Raw genomic sequence first — 17,078 nt, 5'->3', positions numbered from 1 at the left:
TGTTCCGCTTCTGTTCTGGAATTCATATGAGAATGTTTTGCGTACATTTTTTCTCCGGTTACGATCGCTGCGGTCAAGTTACACTGGAGGACGTGATCCTGCCACGTCAGTTTTTTTTCTCCTTTTTCTCTCTGGCACATTCTTTGTTGAGTCGTACGTGGTAATGATTGGATCAATTTCGCTTTCTTTTTCTCACCCCTACATTCCACCTCGGCCCAATAATTAATGACGACTTAATTATTTTTCAACTTTCTCTCATATTAAAAAACAAAAACAAAAACAGCTTTTAAAAACATTTAACAAACATACTTTTAAAATCTCATCCATTCGTTTCAAATTAACTTATTTAAAATTTTTAAAATCATATCAGCATTTATCATCTTAAAATATATATATATATATAAAACAAATTTATTTTTAATTAGAAAAAAAAAATTAAAAACAAAATATTTTTTAAATATTTGTATCGGGGTAGAGAGGGTAAGAGTGTAATTGTCTGGTTGCGTTAAGGAGGACCAGGTTTGACTATTTGAGCCTCTCGAGGCAAACGAAACAACCCCCTGTTTCTCGTAAGGTGTCAATTGGGTGGAAAACATAACAACTACCTCTTCCAATCTCAAACTCCCACTCTCAACGGGATCTGGGGCCTTGGGATGTCTACCTCAAGGGGCACACGTGCCAAACACCTCCCATCTTCTCGCTTTTTAGTATTCAAATCATTTTTCGCATGCACCCTTGGGTTTAAAAATCAATGAAGAATTACTATAATATTATTTGAACAGCAACTTCAATACGGTTATACGGTAGTCGCACAAATTTACATTTTTGTGCCCACCAATCAAGAGGGGATACCTAAACTCATCATATTACACCTAAGCTTAGAAAAAAAATACAACCACACTTGATCATACAAAATATGAGCAAAAAAACCTTCAAAAATTAATTTAATTTTTTTTTTCAAAAAAAAAAAAATGTAGCAACCGGAGAGCCACCCCAAAGGAAGGTAGGGCCGGGGTGGCCCGCAAACCACCCCTGGGCCATGGGGGTGGCCGCGCGCCACCCCCGGCCACCCCAAATGTGGCCCTCATGAGCCACCTTAGAAGTGGCCGGTGGTAAGCCGCCACCCCCTATCTCCCTCTGGGGTGGTCTTGGGTTGCTACCATAGTATAAATTTATATATTTTTTTAAAAAAAATAATAATAATAATTAAACCTAATATAATAAGGTGGTTGTTTATGACCTAAAACCGTTTATACTAAATCATAACCTTATAAAATTGTATCAGGTTCGTATTAAAAATTACCGGCCCTAATTTTATCAAGTGTGGCGGCACCTGAATACCAATTAGAAATAAGATATAGTTTTTTTATTATTATTATTTTAATCCGAGCTTTACATCAGCGTCTTTGCTTTTCTCTCTCTGCTAGGGTTTTAGAGGAGTCGTTGCTTTCTTCTGCTTTCTCTCCTCCATCGGATTGGTCACACGCTCGCTCACGGAGTCGACTCTCCAACTCGGTAAGTACTCTCTTCAATCTCATCGGATGGTTCGTATGCTCTGCTTACAGTCTCTCAAAGCCCTGATCTGAAAACTTTTATCTAAGATTTATGTTTATAGTTTTGCCATTGAGTTGATTTATATTCATGATCAGTATGACGGAGTCGGTGTTTTTTACTGCTCGCTTTGAAATTATGCTTTGTTTGGTTGCTTAGAAAAGGTGGGGAATTATTGATAGAGAACATTGGTGCAAATGCTATAATTTTCTTTTCTCTTTTGCAGAGGCTTCTCTCCTCCAGCTCTCGACGTAATATTGTCAAATTTCTTTATTTCCCTTTTCTGTCCTTTAGCTGTATATTACAACTTGATGGATCCCCAACCTGAGCCAGTCACCTATGTCTGCGGAGGTATCCCTTTCTTTTTTTTTTTCTTTTTTTTATTCTGTTTGGTTGCTGAGAAAGCATAAATAATAATAATAATAATAATTTTAAGACCCAAACGTACTGCTACCCATTTGGCAAAGTTAAGTTCTACTGTTTCTGTTTCAGTTTTCTTGGCATCCAAGCAGAGAGTTCCAGTCGCTTTTTGTTAAGCTTTTGTTTGCTTTAAATGTTCTTGTTGATGTTAAGTGTTGGAATTGAGATCGATGTGATTGTGATTATTGGCTGTAGACTGTGGGATGGAGAACACTCTGAAGTCAGGTGATGTGATACAGTGCCGGGAGTGTGGTTACCGCATCTTGTACAAGAAGCGCACCCGCCGTAGTAAGTTTTTTCTTCGTTAATTATGGCAATGGCATCAGATCTACAGTTCTTATATTCATTTTTTCTTTTTTGTGTATGAAATTTCTGTTTTTCAAATTTGGATTGAAGACCATGGCATGATAGAATGATTGAGTTTGGGAAATTATGTTATAATGTTGCAGGGATTGAATTTTGACGATAATTAATTTGGAGAAGTTTCACTTTGTTTGATTCATGTAAATTTATTGATGAATTGTAATATTGCAAGTTTGTGTTCGGTGAAGACGTGTGCATTTTTGCTGTTATAGAATTTGTAGGATATGGTGATAGAGAGTTAGGAAGAAGGGTTTTAAAGTATTTAACGGAAGGATCACAATACATGCATTATTTTAATTTAGACGATATCTGGTAGGTGCTTCTTCCTCACTCATGGAATTGGTTAGAGTAATTAGAGGGTATCTTTGGTAGTTATTTCAGATTAATTAGATTTTTTTAATCTCAAATTAAATAGCTTTTGTTTTATAAGTGATCACAATTTTATTGAAAAGCGCAAAGGCACAACCCAAGTACATAGGAAGTATACAAGAGAGACACCTAGTTAGAAATAGAAAAAAGATATGAAAAAACAGTAAAGTTCATAATATTAGGGTCAAAAGTTGCAGCCCACTGAAAAAGAGTCTAAAAGAGTAAAGAGAGGATCATAAGAAGATGTGTTATTTAAAGAACTCAAGCCTTAGGATTCCACCTTGGGTCATTGAGTGGTTTTCAGGATAAAATCTTAGCATTAGTTCAAAATTGCAGGCTTCCACAAACATTGAAAGGTAACAGATAACCTATATATATTTTTGGAGACCTAAACGTTTTTACAGAATGCTTGTTAAAAGCTTATGTGTATTTTGCCTTTGGTCACCCCTGTTCTAGAACATGGGGAAGTGTCCTTTTTCTGTATTCAAATCCCCTCTTTGTAAAAGAAAATTGTACAATTCTGTCCAATCAATTCTCTCTGGTGACCTAGCTCAGCCAACGAAAATATTTTTCTTACCCTGGAATGTGGAGGCATTCACTTGTATCATAACTTTGTATCTAGAAAGGACTAGATCCCCTTATTGCCTTGATTTGACACATTGGGCATCTTTTAGTGACTCTAATCTCAGCCACCAATCTATAACCCGTAGAATGAACACATGTAACGGGATATAATATCACATTAATTATGAAGACTATTGTATCCCTATTTTTTTATAATGTTCTAGCCCAACTCCTCAAGATGCCCAAGCAGGGCTTCTCAAAATGTCAGAGCAGAGCTCCCGTCTTGATCCTGTAGCGGAGCTTGTCAGGCCAAATCGAGCTCATGAGAGAGTTAGAGCATGAGAATGCTACAATTGGACTGAGCAGAATAATGGAGTGGTGCTCCTCGCTGGCATTTATTGCCCTCGTGATACTTTTCACTATGATGAACAGCCACATGCCACCTTATGCATACTCTTCATTAAAGGATTAAGACTACTAAATTTCTTAGCACGTAACTTTTCTCCTAGTATATTCAGGGTTATGTTTTGTGCAGTTCATCTCTTACAAGCCGTGACTTGGAAATTATAATGCGTACATGGATATCAAATTTTTGTTTCCTTAATATATACCTTAGTTGTCAATCTGATGAATTATATCTTCTTTCCCTTACATTGTTTTGTTTTATTTCTTTTCCATCTATCCAAATCTCCTTTTTCAAGAGTTATAAAAGTTGCCTTAGAGAACTTTTGTAAGTGTTTGCTGATATAATCCTACTCTCATTCTACAGTACTGCACTTCTTTAGGACAATATGAATCATTTTTTAGTTGAGGACCATAGGATCATATGTACCTGCTATTCATCTTATTATTTTAACATTAGGCTTAGACCCTATGATAATCAAGCCTTCAAAGAGCTCAGAAGTTTGTGGCATTAATTCAATGGCATATGATTCTTTGGTAGGTTTGAAAAATAAAACATTGAAACTTTCACTACTTTCACCTTCCTTATTCCATCCAACTGATTCTTTGGTCTTAAGAGTTCTGGTTTTAAGAATGAGTGATTGCCCTTCTCTGACTTTGGTCTTTATAATAGATGAAAGTTTACAAATGATACCCATTTTAATGCAATAAAAACTATTCCTAAAATATCTTTAGATGAGTAAAGAAATGTGGGTTTGAATTTGAAATAAGGTGTGTTCAAAGTTGAAAAAGGTTGTGTTCAAATTTAAGAGTACTATGGGAAGTTCAATTGATAAGTGCTTTTATTTCTATAAATTTTCCTCTATTTTGGGAGCCTAAATATGGAGGTATATCATATATTATGGGATGAAATATATATATCTTGTTTTGGAAGTTGATTTTAGACTGTGTTGATGGGGTTTTCAGATCATCAAGTAGTTGTTCGTTTTATTTCTTTTACCTGATTAGTATGTTACACGCATGCCATGAGACTTTGGACCTAAGCCATCATCATCCAATCCATTCCTATGGAGGAACAAAGTTTTATTTGAGGCAGTCACTGTGTCAATTTTATGTGGGAGCCAAAGGTGTTTGATGCTATTGCATTAGAATATGAAAACTTCTTTAGAAACATGTTTCTGGATTTTGCTTCGAATGGTTTACCAGCTAGCAAAATTTAGGCATTACAGTTGAGTTCTCTTGGAGGTAGAAGGTGGCAATAAAGATTGTGACAGATTGGTTTTAAGGCATTCATATATGCTTCATTCTGAAAGTGTCTGTTTAGGCTAATATTTATTAATCAGGTGCTGCAGATGACCTCATATATGTACTTGTGATTATGATTCGGATGTATTGCATTGCTAGCCTACCATCATGTGTATGACTGAGTTGATGCATGCACTTTTTTATTATTTTGATGCCCGCTTCCCATAGAACTCTCATGTCTCGTTTCTGTATTTCAAACTTGCCTGAGTTTTGGATCACCTTTTAAAATGTATCATCAAGTTTTAATGCATAGCATGTAGCAAACAGAAATTCAATATTGGTGGGGACAGTGGGGTGCTCAAAGTCATTGATTGTAGGATATTTATTTATTTGACCTTTTGAACTGAAGACTTGAGCGAACAACAAAAGAAAGCTCTCCTTAAATCTCTGTTAGGGAGAGATTTATTCCAGGCCCTAGCTCAACAGAGTTCTATGCCATGCATTCATTGGCTCTTGAACCCACAATATCACCCTTGCCCTTGTTTTCACATGGGGAGAAGGAAGCTCATTGAATTCAGCAGGGCTCCTTTTGTTGTCAGAGGGATTCAAAGTCATATGCTTTTTTGTAATTTTCCCCAAGAGAATTGCAACTATTTCGATATGGTTAACATTTCCATAGTGCTGGCTGCAAGTTTTGTCCCTTGCTGTACATCTCGGTGTTGTCTTATTTAATTCGTGTTCAAAAACATAGCATTAATATGCTCCTTGCTTTTGCAGTTGTTCAGTACGAGGCACGCTGAAGAAGAGAATTGGGGAAGCATGTGCAGGCAAATAGCATATTTGGGCTTCTATGGGAGGGCCAGATTGCTTACATAAATTGTAGGAACTGACAATCTCTGTTTTTCATACTTTAAATTGATTTCCAGGGTTTGAGGATGTGACAAATAACTCCGTAGTGTTTAGAAATGACCTACTCCCTATACTAAATGTTAGTTTGAACTTTTTATAAAAGCTACTATCAAATGACTAGTAAAAAAGAGTAATGTTATTTAGTAGACTGTTAATTGACATACAATTTGATGATGTGATGGTAAAAATTAGTCGTTAGATTTGTGAAAAAATGTTTAATGGTTGATTTTAACTTTCATGTCCTATTAGTTGTATGACAGTTTATAAAATATAGCATTATTATGTAGAAAAAATAAACAGGTGTACCGTGTCCGGTATGAAGAGTCGGTGGTAAAATGCCATGCTAGATTAGAGGCATCCACATGATAAAATTTCATATTAGATTTTATAAACCTTTCATGGTGTTTAATATGCACTAATAATAAGCAAGCCATTGCCTTGATTTATCGCTCCAATCAATTCCCTACTAACATTGCAAGAAGCTTTCCTTTTTGTGGTATTTTTTGTTCTAAATTTCTTTCTTTTGATAAGAATTGTCAATTTCTCATTAAAAAATCAAATAGCTGGAGCAATCTGCTCCAACAATATACAATCTCGAATACAATCAGGTGGCTCCAACCATAAACTATCTATGGCATGTCTTTGCATTAGTAGCTAAAAGATTTGCCACTATTACCATTACGCTTCACGTAAGAAATCTTCCAGTTGTAAAGTGACTTAGCCGCAGATTTAAAATCCTCCCCCACATGACCCACTCCTCCCCAATCACTCTCACCACAGGTCAGCGTCCACAAAGGCTTTCGCATCCCCTTCAAAATGAGCTTGATAAAAGCCCTTGCCTTTACACAGTTGGACTGCCATCACATGTTCATTAAAAGAACATGTGAAATCTTATATTATCCTCGAAAAAAATGGTATGTGATTAAACATAATTGATTAACAGAAAATTTTACGTATAGAGTTTAGAGCAGTCTCTTTCATTAGCGTTTGCATAATTATTACGAGTCTTGCCAAAAAAAAAAAAAAAATTATTATGATAGACGATGGAGTGTATAGTATTCTCCATTATAAAAACTTGGCAAAATAATTCTACAAAATTATATATATATATAATAAAGGAATAACTTGAAAGCAATTCGGTGAATCACGGCTTATTCGACTAATAAATAAGCTGTGTCGATGTTCGCCATTTTCTAATTAAAATTTTTGAGTAGGTATCTATAAATAGATAAATTCACAAGAAGGGGATAAATAGAGAGAAATCTGAGAAGAAAATTGAAGGAAATTCAAAGCTGAGAGCACCTACAAATAGATGTCGTTGATGGAACGAACAAGTAACAACCATGCGACAACCTCGTCCTCATCTTCTTACACTTTGACACGACTTTCAATTCCAACTCCACTGTCGTTTAATGTGTTGAGAATTCGAGCAAACATGATAAACCAGTATCAGAGGAAGGCGATTTGGAATGGAAGAGCCCTACTCCAGTGTTGCTCTGACTTCGCCATTGTGTCCACATCGTCACTTTCTTCTTGTTCCTTCTTGTTCGTGTGTAGGATTTAGGCCGTGTCAAGACATGAGTATAAGATTTTATAGGTCAACTCTAACTCAACCCATTTAAATTAAACGAGTCAAACTCATTAACCTAACCCTCTAATTTTGTATTGGGTTTGTTCCAGGTTTGCGGGTTATGTCAAAAATGGCTAGCCATTATGTTGTGTGCCGAGTTCAGATTATGTCGATACATAGGTATAAGACTATATAGTACTATTATCCAACCAATTAAACGGGTCAGACTTTCTAACCCTAACCCTTTAATTTCGTGTTAAGTTCATGTATGATTCGCAGATCGTGTCAAAAATTGTGAGCTCTAATAAACCAGGTCATATTGTGTTGACTCGACCCAAATCACATAACCCATTTAATAAGAATTTTGGTAAGCCAGATGTAATACATTTTGGTCACATTTTAGCATATTGACTAACCAAAATAATATTTGAATTATTTTGACTACAAGATGAGAAAGTTCTTAGCTACCCATCTTTTAATTAAATATAATATTTTTAAAAAAATTTATTTATTCTTTATGTGAGAGGAGATAAAATGTTATATATTTTTTAATATTTTTTTTCTTCACATTTGGTAAGAAAACAATGCTGACAAAATATTTCAACATTTTGTTAAGCTAAATATAATATATTTCACAATGAACTTTACTTACAGTTTTTCTCTAAAATTTGAGCAAAACTTGCAAAATAAACCATTTAATAAACTCACAATTTAATGTTAATTTTAACTATTGTCAATAACGTTTTCTAAATGTAAATAGTCCTAATTAAAGTGATTTATTTGTTAATGTTCTTTATCTTTCATATGTTTTTCTTATTTCCTCTTAATTAAAGTATATTTTTAATGCAAAGAGTGAAAAAAGTTGATTATTAATAAAATATAATATCTAGTTAAAGTATATAAATATTTAAAGAGTTTAACTAACAGTGATTTAGAAATAATTTTTTACAGTTAAATTTTAAAAAATATTTTAAATAACTCGATGTGAATGCTTTGCTCGCAAAGTCTTGAAGGTAGTTAAGACAATCGACCACTAGGGAGGGCAAACTACCCCTTAACCATGGGAACAAATTTTCAATTCAAATAAACTGGAGAATATTCAGTTAGTTATGGTGAATGAATATGTCTATTCACTTTTTGAAAAAATAAAAATACTATTCCATTATAATTAACTAAATATTCTCCAGTTCAAATGAACTAGAGAAGATCTTAATTCGTAACCATGAAGATAGTATGCCACCCAACATCAGTTTTTCTTTTATTTTTATAAATTTTTTTAAGATAAATGTGTAATTTCATAATGACCTCGATAGAAAAATAGTCCGAATTTGTAAGGAGAATGTTATTTGTTACAAATCATGCACATTGACATGCAGTAATTTGACACTTTGAAACCCTAAAAATTTATTTGTCAACCTGAAACCCTAAGGACTAATTTTGTAATTTTTTTTTTTTTCCCAAAAGGTAAAACGCTGGAAACTTTAATTGGTTGCAAGTACATTCTGTCTTAATAATAAAATTTAAGATTATAATGAACAACATTCAACTAAATCATCTGATATTTGGTAAATTATAGTCTCTGTAGTATTCTTGATTGACATAATATATTACGCATTATCACTATCAAAAAAACACAAAAGGGTTAATTGAAATAACAAATAAGAGGTGTCTGATAAGGAAAATAAACCAGAAGCCACAAATTGAAACTTCAAAAAAAATTAAAAAAAAAAAGGGCCACAAAATGAAATGTATATTCATTACATAAATGTAGTATCAAAGTCGTAGATTACAAATCACTCCTATCCTCTATTGAAAAGCTTAATAGACCTAAAAGAAAAAAGAGAGGAGAAACAGAGAAATTACCAAGAATAATTTCCTGTAAACATCATTGAGTAAGCAGGCATAAAAACTTCTGACAGTAGTCTGGAAAACATTATTACCAACCTTCATTGACATAAAATAATCAAATAATCCAAAGCCCTCGCTCTGACTAATTATTAAACAAAGAATCTCACCCTAGCTAACTACTGCACATACACAATATATGGTACACATCTCTCTATTCTTCATATTTTGCATTCTCAAAATCCAAAAACCAATTTTTCTTTCTCCCCCATGTTTCTGTTTCAACAAAACCATCTAGATAAGGCCTGAATATGGGTTGTAGGCTTGAACAGGCATACCTGGGTTATAGGGGTGGACACTGGCTCCATATGTATTTCCAAAAGGATTTAAAGACTGTTGTTGTTGTGGAGCCATCATCATTATCTGCTGCTGTTGTTGATACATGAAAGCCTGCTGCTGGTTGGCCATTGCAGCCATCTGTACAGTAGGTGGTGCAGCCACTGTGTGGGAGGCCAAAAACGGATCATGTGCTGTCTGATGCACCATGGCACCGGCCATTGGAACAGGCTCCCATGGGTTGTAACTTACATTCTGGTTGCTTCTTCTGATTGCATCATCATAAAGGCTGTCTAGTGTAAGCTTGTCTAATCCTCCAGCCTATTTTCAATATTGACAGACATGGAAGTCATTATCAGTCATTATAGTCGGCCAAAAGAAGAAGTATCATTCATTAACAAAACGGTGATCACCCATTAGTGAAACAGCAATGAAAGTGTTTGGATGTGTGCTTGTGCTAGTGTTTTCTCAGTTTGTTTGTAAGTGCGTCTGTGTGCACAGGGGAGAGAACTTTTTGTTTATGACCCTGAAAACAGGACTGATCGTATTTTAAAGAAAGCTGTGACAACCTCAAAAATCTACCTCAACCATTCAATGGTAAACAAGGAAAACATAGAGAATATCTTGAGGGCAAATGGCAGGGGACAAAAAAAGATCAAGTACCAGTTGGCTAGAAGCTGTCGCACTCTCATTTGAGCTTGGAGCTGTAACAAGTGCCAACTCCCAGCCTGTGGTTCCATTTGCTTGATTCGGGGCAGCAGATGTCGGTTGATTATCTGCAACAACCACCACAACAAAACATGGGAGCTCACTCCAATCAATGGATGAATTTCCAAATCTCGACAAGTTTAATTGTATCAGAAAAAACTAAAACTCTTAAGTCTACCATATCCAGAGCTCTATATTCTCAATATAAGAGCTCTGAATCTTGAAACAGAACCAGTTCAAGTTGACTTTATCAGGGACTAAATTGAGTTCTCAACCTCTTTGGTGCTGGCTAAACACTACAAATCATTAAATATATATTAAACAGGAAAAATGCCTTACCAACTGGAACAATTGCCAAAGCCATAGCATTCTTCTCATCTAATTCTGAAGCTTCTGGAGTAGAATCATTCAAACCCTAGCAACCGAGAAAAAACGCATTACTTAGGAAACAATTAAGGATTCAGCAAGATGATGGACATGCCCAAGCGGTAAAGGAGAATTCCACTAGAATGCAAAGTGTTTGAGAAAAAAAAATGCACAGAAAGGATTCACCCTAACTACAAATTTTTCAAGATGATAATATGCAGAATAAAATGAAGAAAGATAATGGGAATTACCAACAAATCAGGCTGTTCAGCCACAGGCGTTTCTACTTTGACTGGTTCAGGCGGAGGTGGTGATGGTGGACGTACCTCCTGCACCTCTGGGTCCTTTTTATATTCTATGGCCAAGACTTCCTTAGGGGAGGCAATTTTATTGTCAACCACCTGCTTGGTTAAAATTAAAAATTTAGGAAATAGTTACCAAAATATACATTGGTCAGAACTTATTTATTCAGAAGAATGAAGACACAAGAAAAATAATTCCTTCAATACAGCGGGAAGACAAAAACTGAAAAAAATAAAGGTAAAAGGAGAATTGTGTCAATTTTAAATTTAATCAACTTCATAAACGCAAACAAAAATATACTATAGTGGGCTCTTAATACCAATTTGATGCCAGATCTTTAGAAAATGCGGCTCCAGATTAGGTTCCTTGATAAGTTCTTGAAGGCTTCTCGGATGGGTTTGATGTGTAAGAACTTGGGGATTATTAAATTATTAGAAGAAAAAAACTGAATCTTGAAGGAATTTAATGGCTGTTTGGTATGAAAACAGCAAATTAAAGGAGAAAACAAAAAGATAGACCCTAGGCAAGCACACCTAGGTTCCCTAAGCAATCACACCTTCAAAGCTTTAAGAAAAGGTGCTGGAATTTCATTGAACTCAATATTTTGATAGAATGCATAAAAACCTTTATATAGAATATTCTAAGCTTTTTTCTTAGAAAGATTAAGATTCTTATATAAAACAGAAAAGTAACTAAAAGAACTTCTAAACCAAGTAGGAAACGACTAAAACACAAGGGGAAAAAAGAAAAAAAAAACAAAAAAGAAAGGAAAGAAAGAAAGAAAGGACCCAAACATAGAAGGGCGGCTCATCAGTTTCTGGTACAACCTATTCAAGTAAATCTAGAAATTACTAGATCATTCCTACTTTAATATAACTTAAGGAAAACTGTAGCAAAAGCTTCTTTCTAATGCAAATAGACATAAAAGCAAGATTAAAAGAATGGACCAGATATCCAACTAGGCTCCAAATCAAGTAAAGACCATAATTTCAAATCATTCTGTTTTTTAAGTTTTTTCTTCCAAGAGCTTCTTGCTGCCTGCATCACTATTGGTCAGTGATATCCGATATTTTTTTGCTTTCCTGTTTTTCAATAACAATGCACATAAAATTTATTTCTAATAAAGTTAACAAAGAGCAGTTCCTTACTTGATCCTTGCGAAATGTTGAACCTCGTGGAGCGTCTCTCACATAATCTTCCATGGTTTGTAGAAATGATGCAGGGGGCTTCATTAAAAAGAAATAGTCCACTTAATAAAAATTTTAGTAAAAATCAAAACTGAAAAACTCAAAGACCAGAAATATCTGTTCCAGAAGGAACCACAAGTGAGACACCCAACCTGCTCGATCTTAATAAACCTCTCACCACGCCCAATATCAAGATTTTTACATATTTCATAAAATTCTGATAGTCTCTGAGCCTGAAAAACAAAGAGATTGTAAAATTTCCACAACGTAAATTCCTTCCTTTGCAACACTAAGCAACAGCCTATATTAGGACAAATATTCCTAGAAAAGGATACCTGCTGCCCAGCCTTCCTGTATATATCAAGAGCTCTCATAGCATCATTGCGTTGCATCTCAAAGAACTGTCATAATTAAGAGTATCATAATAACACTTTTTTGCTAAATATCCCAATTTATTATTTAACAACCCAAGATTATATCCAACCTTGTCAACCAAATTGACAGTGCCGTCACTTATAGCTTGATAAATTTTTGTGCTTTCTGAAGCAACCTATTTGAATGATAAAATTCTGTCAGAGAAAATGATAATAAAATAATGTTGATTAAAGATAAAAATAAGAATAAGTAAAATGGTTACAAGGTTCACCTACCATTGAAAGTGCTAACTGAATCACAAAGTTATGAAGTGCTGCCCCTTGTGGCTGTACAAATTTTCATCAATATTTACGCATTAGAAGATTCAAAGATCATGTTATATTTATTCTATAAGTTCACACATACCCAAAATATTCGTAAAATTTGACTTAGAATTGACATGTACTGGCACCCATCACTCCCATTTGACTAATAGTAACATTGTGTATGGGTAATCTTTTTTTTTGATAAGTAATAATGATATAAAACAAAAGCGCAGAGGAGCGCAACCCATATACACGGGAAGTATAAGTAAAGAGCGCTTAAGAGGGAGAAAAGTGAAAGAGAAAGTCAAAAAAACTAATTACTAAAGGAGCTAGCCAAGCGGCCGTCTAAGAGTAAAGAGTAAAGAAGAAAAGATGAGTTAGTTCCAAAGTAGGGGTAATCTTGAAACTGATAAAAAACTCAATAAATTACCTGGCAACCAAGGACACGAAAAAGTAGCTGTTGCAAAGCTGGCAACTGCTCAAGCAATTCAGCAGTGTCCAGATCTTTCGTCCTCTGCATCAAATTTGCAGCTATTAATTCTTCATCATTGCCACGAGATCAAAAAACTAGAGTTTCACAAGCTAAATGTAACGCAAGGAAGAAAAATATAGAAATGAACTTCTGACAGGATCCTTTAAATTATATAAAATTAGACCCAAATTTATGAAGAAAAGTTACAATAAGAAATACAAGAGCACACAATTAGTACTCAAGCACTCGCTGAGCCTTCCCAAAATATTTTTAGTGTACTACAACATGACCCATATCCATATAGTGACAGAGGCAGAAGTTCTTGGTGCAGTTCTGAGAAAGACGAGACAGATTAAAAGAATATGTCCATCAAGTAATTCCCTACCTAATGCCAGTGTGACACTACTAAAAAAGAGGAAAAAGAAGAAGAAGAAGAGAAGAGAGCTGGGAAAAAGGAGAGACATAATTTTTATCTTTTCAAATGCACAGTTTTTTTTTTTTGGGGCTGGGGGGCGCAGGGGGCGGGTTTTAACATCCTTGATTAGCTTCATCAGAAAGTTAACCTATTGAAACATACCAAAACTTTTTTGTGCACTTGATTTTGAATTGTCAAACTACAATATCCACATGGAAAATAGCGATTGCTTTCTCAAAGCCAAAATAAAATATGACAGTGAAATCCAAAGCCAAAAAATAAAGTCATAATATAAGAATAAACTTCTTACTGGGCGATCTGTGTCAATGTCATACTTCAACACACGAAAGCATTCCAGCCTCTCCTCCAAAAATAAGGCATAGGTACGGACCCAAGCAGAATAATCCCATGCTGGGCAGCAGATCAAAACATTCTCATAAACAAATAACTCAATGTTTCAATAGAAAAATGCTTTCACATAATAAAGGACGGGTGATAGTGGGTTGGTACCATTAGGACTGGAATCATCTTTGAAATGAGACATGTTAAGCATATGGCTCCTGCTTCTGCCATAATTAATGAGTTCTTCATGAAATGTGGGGTCCACTTCCCTCAGAGCACGATGAATTACGATTAATGTTTTCAAAGCAACCTAAGAAAAACCAATTCTGTTAACCGAGTTTCGACAAGAAGCACAGACAAAACAGTTCCGTTCGAGCCAACAATCATTCATGATATATTGTGACCATCAAGTTCGCCACAATATCAACAAACATTATCCCCACATCCCAAATTGTTTGTCCACCTTAGAAACTCCAAATTTAAGGGGACATTATCTAATACATTTTCTTTCAAATATAAAGTTACTTGTCTCCTAACTTGCCCTTCTTAATTTAAACTCAAATAAGACAAATGGAAAAAGGGGTATTGACTTTTCCAAGAAAGTAAAATGTAAGTTAGGGAAGTTATTAAATTTTTGTTATTCACTTTTCAAAGTGGAATAGATTTTGGAACATCCCAAAATTTATAGGGGGCCAAACAATATGGGGCGGAGGGAGTGCTTCAAAGTACAATTACTACTGTCTCATCAAGCTCACAGTTTCAAATCTCCCAATCCAAACTGGACAATTAATAAGTATAAATGGCAATCAACTACAGAGTATGGAATATATAGGCAGAGTAAAACATAACAGTGAGAAACTACTGCAATGGGCAAGGGTATTAACCACTCATGCATACCTTTTTGTTTCACAGCTTTTTAATTACTTATTGGTTTCTAAAGGAAAAAGCATGCATGTCATATCCCACATTTTCAATCACAGGCACAATTCTGTAGGATGGAGAAGTTCATGAACATCATGTCTAAAGTGGTTTCCATTGGCTAAGGTTGTTCAACAATGATGATCAAGACCAAGATCATTAAAAATACAGATACAAAATAATTGAACAGTATGACTAAAGATGAAGTTCTCCAATGCACAGTTCTTATAACTTCTAATGCATACAGGAATGCCACTATATATATTGAAGGGCTCCTAAGAATGTCATCACATTTATTATTGGTCAAATTGGAAACTAAAGGTTAACAACTAGAGTCTTTAGCATGATAGAGTAATGTTTGATTTGCTTCAGATCATGAATTCATCAATCCCATCATAAAGTAATGCACATACTGCCCAATTATGAGTCCTCGATAACCGTCTGGCAAGAGCATGGATGCAGTATGCAACATCAGCCCGAGGTCGTGTAGCTGAAATAGCAGAAAAAATAGCTGAAAAGGAAAACATAAATAAATTGCATCAGATCCCCATTCAAAAACATTCTTCAACATGTAGATCCCCAATGGTACAAGCGCGTAAAAGACAAACTAGAGAGGCCATGTTCATATATAACTTGCATCCCGTCTCGAATAGAGAACAAGAGTGAGCTGAGCACTCACCTCTAATGTGTTTTTCCTTTGCTGGGCGCTCAACATGGTTTGTGGCTTTAACTATAGCAATGTCCAATTCCTGCAAAAAAAATTTACCTCACCAAGACAGTAAGATACATCCACGATTGAAAGAACCCTCAAAAAGGACTAGATGCAAATTAAGTATACCTTGTAATCACTGTTGACTTTAGCCAAGGAAACCGTGGTGGTGTCCTTGAGAGCACCAAGTGCTTTTCTCAAGCTGTTTTGCGAACCGGCTCCAGACATTATCTCTCCCCCTCAACCCTGAAATTCTACCATTAAAACCGACGACTTAATTTTGAAGTCGTTTACTCCCAAAACTAAATTCAATGACCTAAACACAAGCAAACCCAACAAACTCCAAAGCTTAAGACAATTCACCGACAACCCAATTTTTTTGTTTTTTTTTAATTCAAAAAATGAAGTTGTTATCACTCTATCCAGATCCAACCCAGATAGCATTTCGTCGGTGGCCACACAATGGTTACATTAAACACCAAAATTCAACAAGCTCTTCGAATTATCAACAATAAATCGCTATTTTAATTATTTATTTTTAAAATAACAAAAAAGTTCCCAAATCTATACAGGAAAATCAAACAAAAAATCAGCGCAGAGGTTCATAGACGACATTCTTGTTAGATAAAAACGAATAAGAAACGATTGCATAACAGAGCAACAAGAACAGGAGGCAACACAAGCAAAAGAGCTTGATTCTATAAAAACAAACAGAAGCACCGGCAATAACCATCAAAGATCTGACAATAACGAAAAGCACGCAATCCATGCAATAATCCAACAAAGCGTCCACGGCTGAAGCACGAAAAAAATTCAAACAGAACATAGAGAATAGAGAACTAAAGAGACACACATAGATCAGAGAGCTCCAATTTACCTGCACCTGAATCAAGCAGAGACAGAGAGAGTAGAGAGAGGAGAGAAATTCAGAGAGAGAGAGAGAGGTGGAGACTGTTCTGCCGACGACCAGCGAAAAGTCGAAAATAAAACGAGTTCGGTTTGGTTGGGTCGTCGGCGTCTGTCTCCACTGTTTTTTTTTTTCTTTTTTCTTTTTCACTGTATTTCAACCTTCCTTTTTTATTTTCTATTATTCCAATGATTTATTTTGGCTATTTTTAATGTCGTTTATCTCTGTGCGTGTCAGAGAATACGGCAATGTAAGAACTTGTACTGCCTCCTTTACTTCTCTGTCGCGGCTATTAATATATTTAACCCTAATTTTATATTGAAAAATCCTACGTGTTCTTTTAGTGTTTTTTTGATATCCTCTCAACTTTAATAAAATTTTTAAAATTATCATTGAATTTGAGATTTTTATTATTAATTTTTAATCTATTAGTAATTTTAAAAGTCATATCACAGTTGAGAGAATACCAAAAAAACACTAAAAAAAATACCTAACAT

At 35.0% G+C, this 17,078-nt stretch overlaps 1 protein-coding gene across 2 annotated transcripts; it reads right to left on the bottom strand.

Moving 5' to 3' along the window:
- Nucleotides 1–9,132: 9,132 nt before the first annotated feature.
- On the bottom strand, nt 9,133–16,725 carry LOC132165663 (putative clathrin assembly protein At5g35200). Of its 2 annotated transcripts, none has more exons than XM_059576317.1 (16): nt 16,552–16,725; nt 15,804–15,928; nt 15,645–15,714; nt 15,379–15,476; nt 14,216–14,357; nt 14,016–14,116; nt 13,249–13,332; nt 12,789–12,839; nt 12,623–12,688; nt 12,474–12,539; nt 12,291–12,371; nt 12,100–12,177; nt 10,900–11,049; nt 10,622–10,697; nt 10,238–10,350; nt 9,133–9,895 (listed from the first exon to the last, which is right to left on the bottom strand). In XM_059576317.1, the coding sequence occupies exons 2-16, from the start codon at nt 15,900–15,902 to the stop codon at nt 9,533–9,535; spliced, it is 1,638 nt and encodes a 545-aa protein (XP_059432300.1). In that variant the 5' UTR covers nt 15,903–15,928; nt 16,552–16,725; the 3' UTR covers nt 9,133–9,532. The 2 variants fall into 2 exon arrangements, with proteins under 2 accessions (XP_059432300.1, XP_059432299.1); XM_059576316.1 differs by having other exon boundaries at nt 15,804–15,920.
- Nucleotides 16,726–17,078: the final 353 nt, after the last annotated feature.

This window comes from Corylus avellana, chromosome ca11 (genome assembly GCF_901000735.1).
Source record: "Corylus avellana chromosome ca11, CavTom2PMs-1.0".
Classification (NCBI taxonomy): Eukaryota; Viridiplantae; Streptophyta; class Magnoliopsida; order Fagales; family Betulaceae; genus Corylus; species Corylus avellana.
Note: the sequence above shows the minus strand (reverse complement) of the source record. Positions and strands in the feature narration are given on the sequence as shown.

Bases quoted from the DNA above. Each gene is read 5' to 3' on its own strand.
- LOC132165663 (XM_059576317.1), bottom strand. From the start codon at position 15,902: ATGTCTGGAGCCGGTTCGCAAAACAGCTTGAGAAAAGCACTTGGTGCT. The intron at 12,840-13,248 runs GTAATTTATTGA...AAATTTGTACAG, and splicing joins TTCGTGTCCTTGGTTGCCAG to CCACAAGGGGCAGCACTTCA. The intron at 9,896-10,237 runs GTACTTGATCTT...TATTGAAAATAG, and splicing joins CGACAGCTTCTAGCCAACTG to GCTGGAGGATTAGACAAGCT.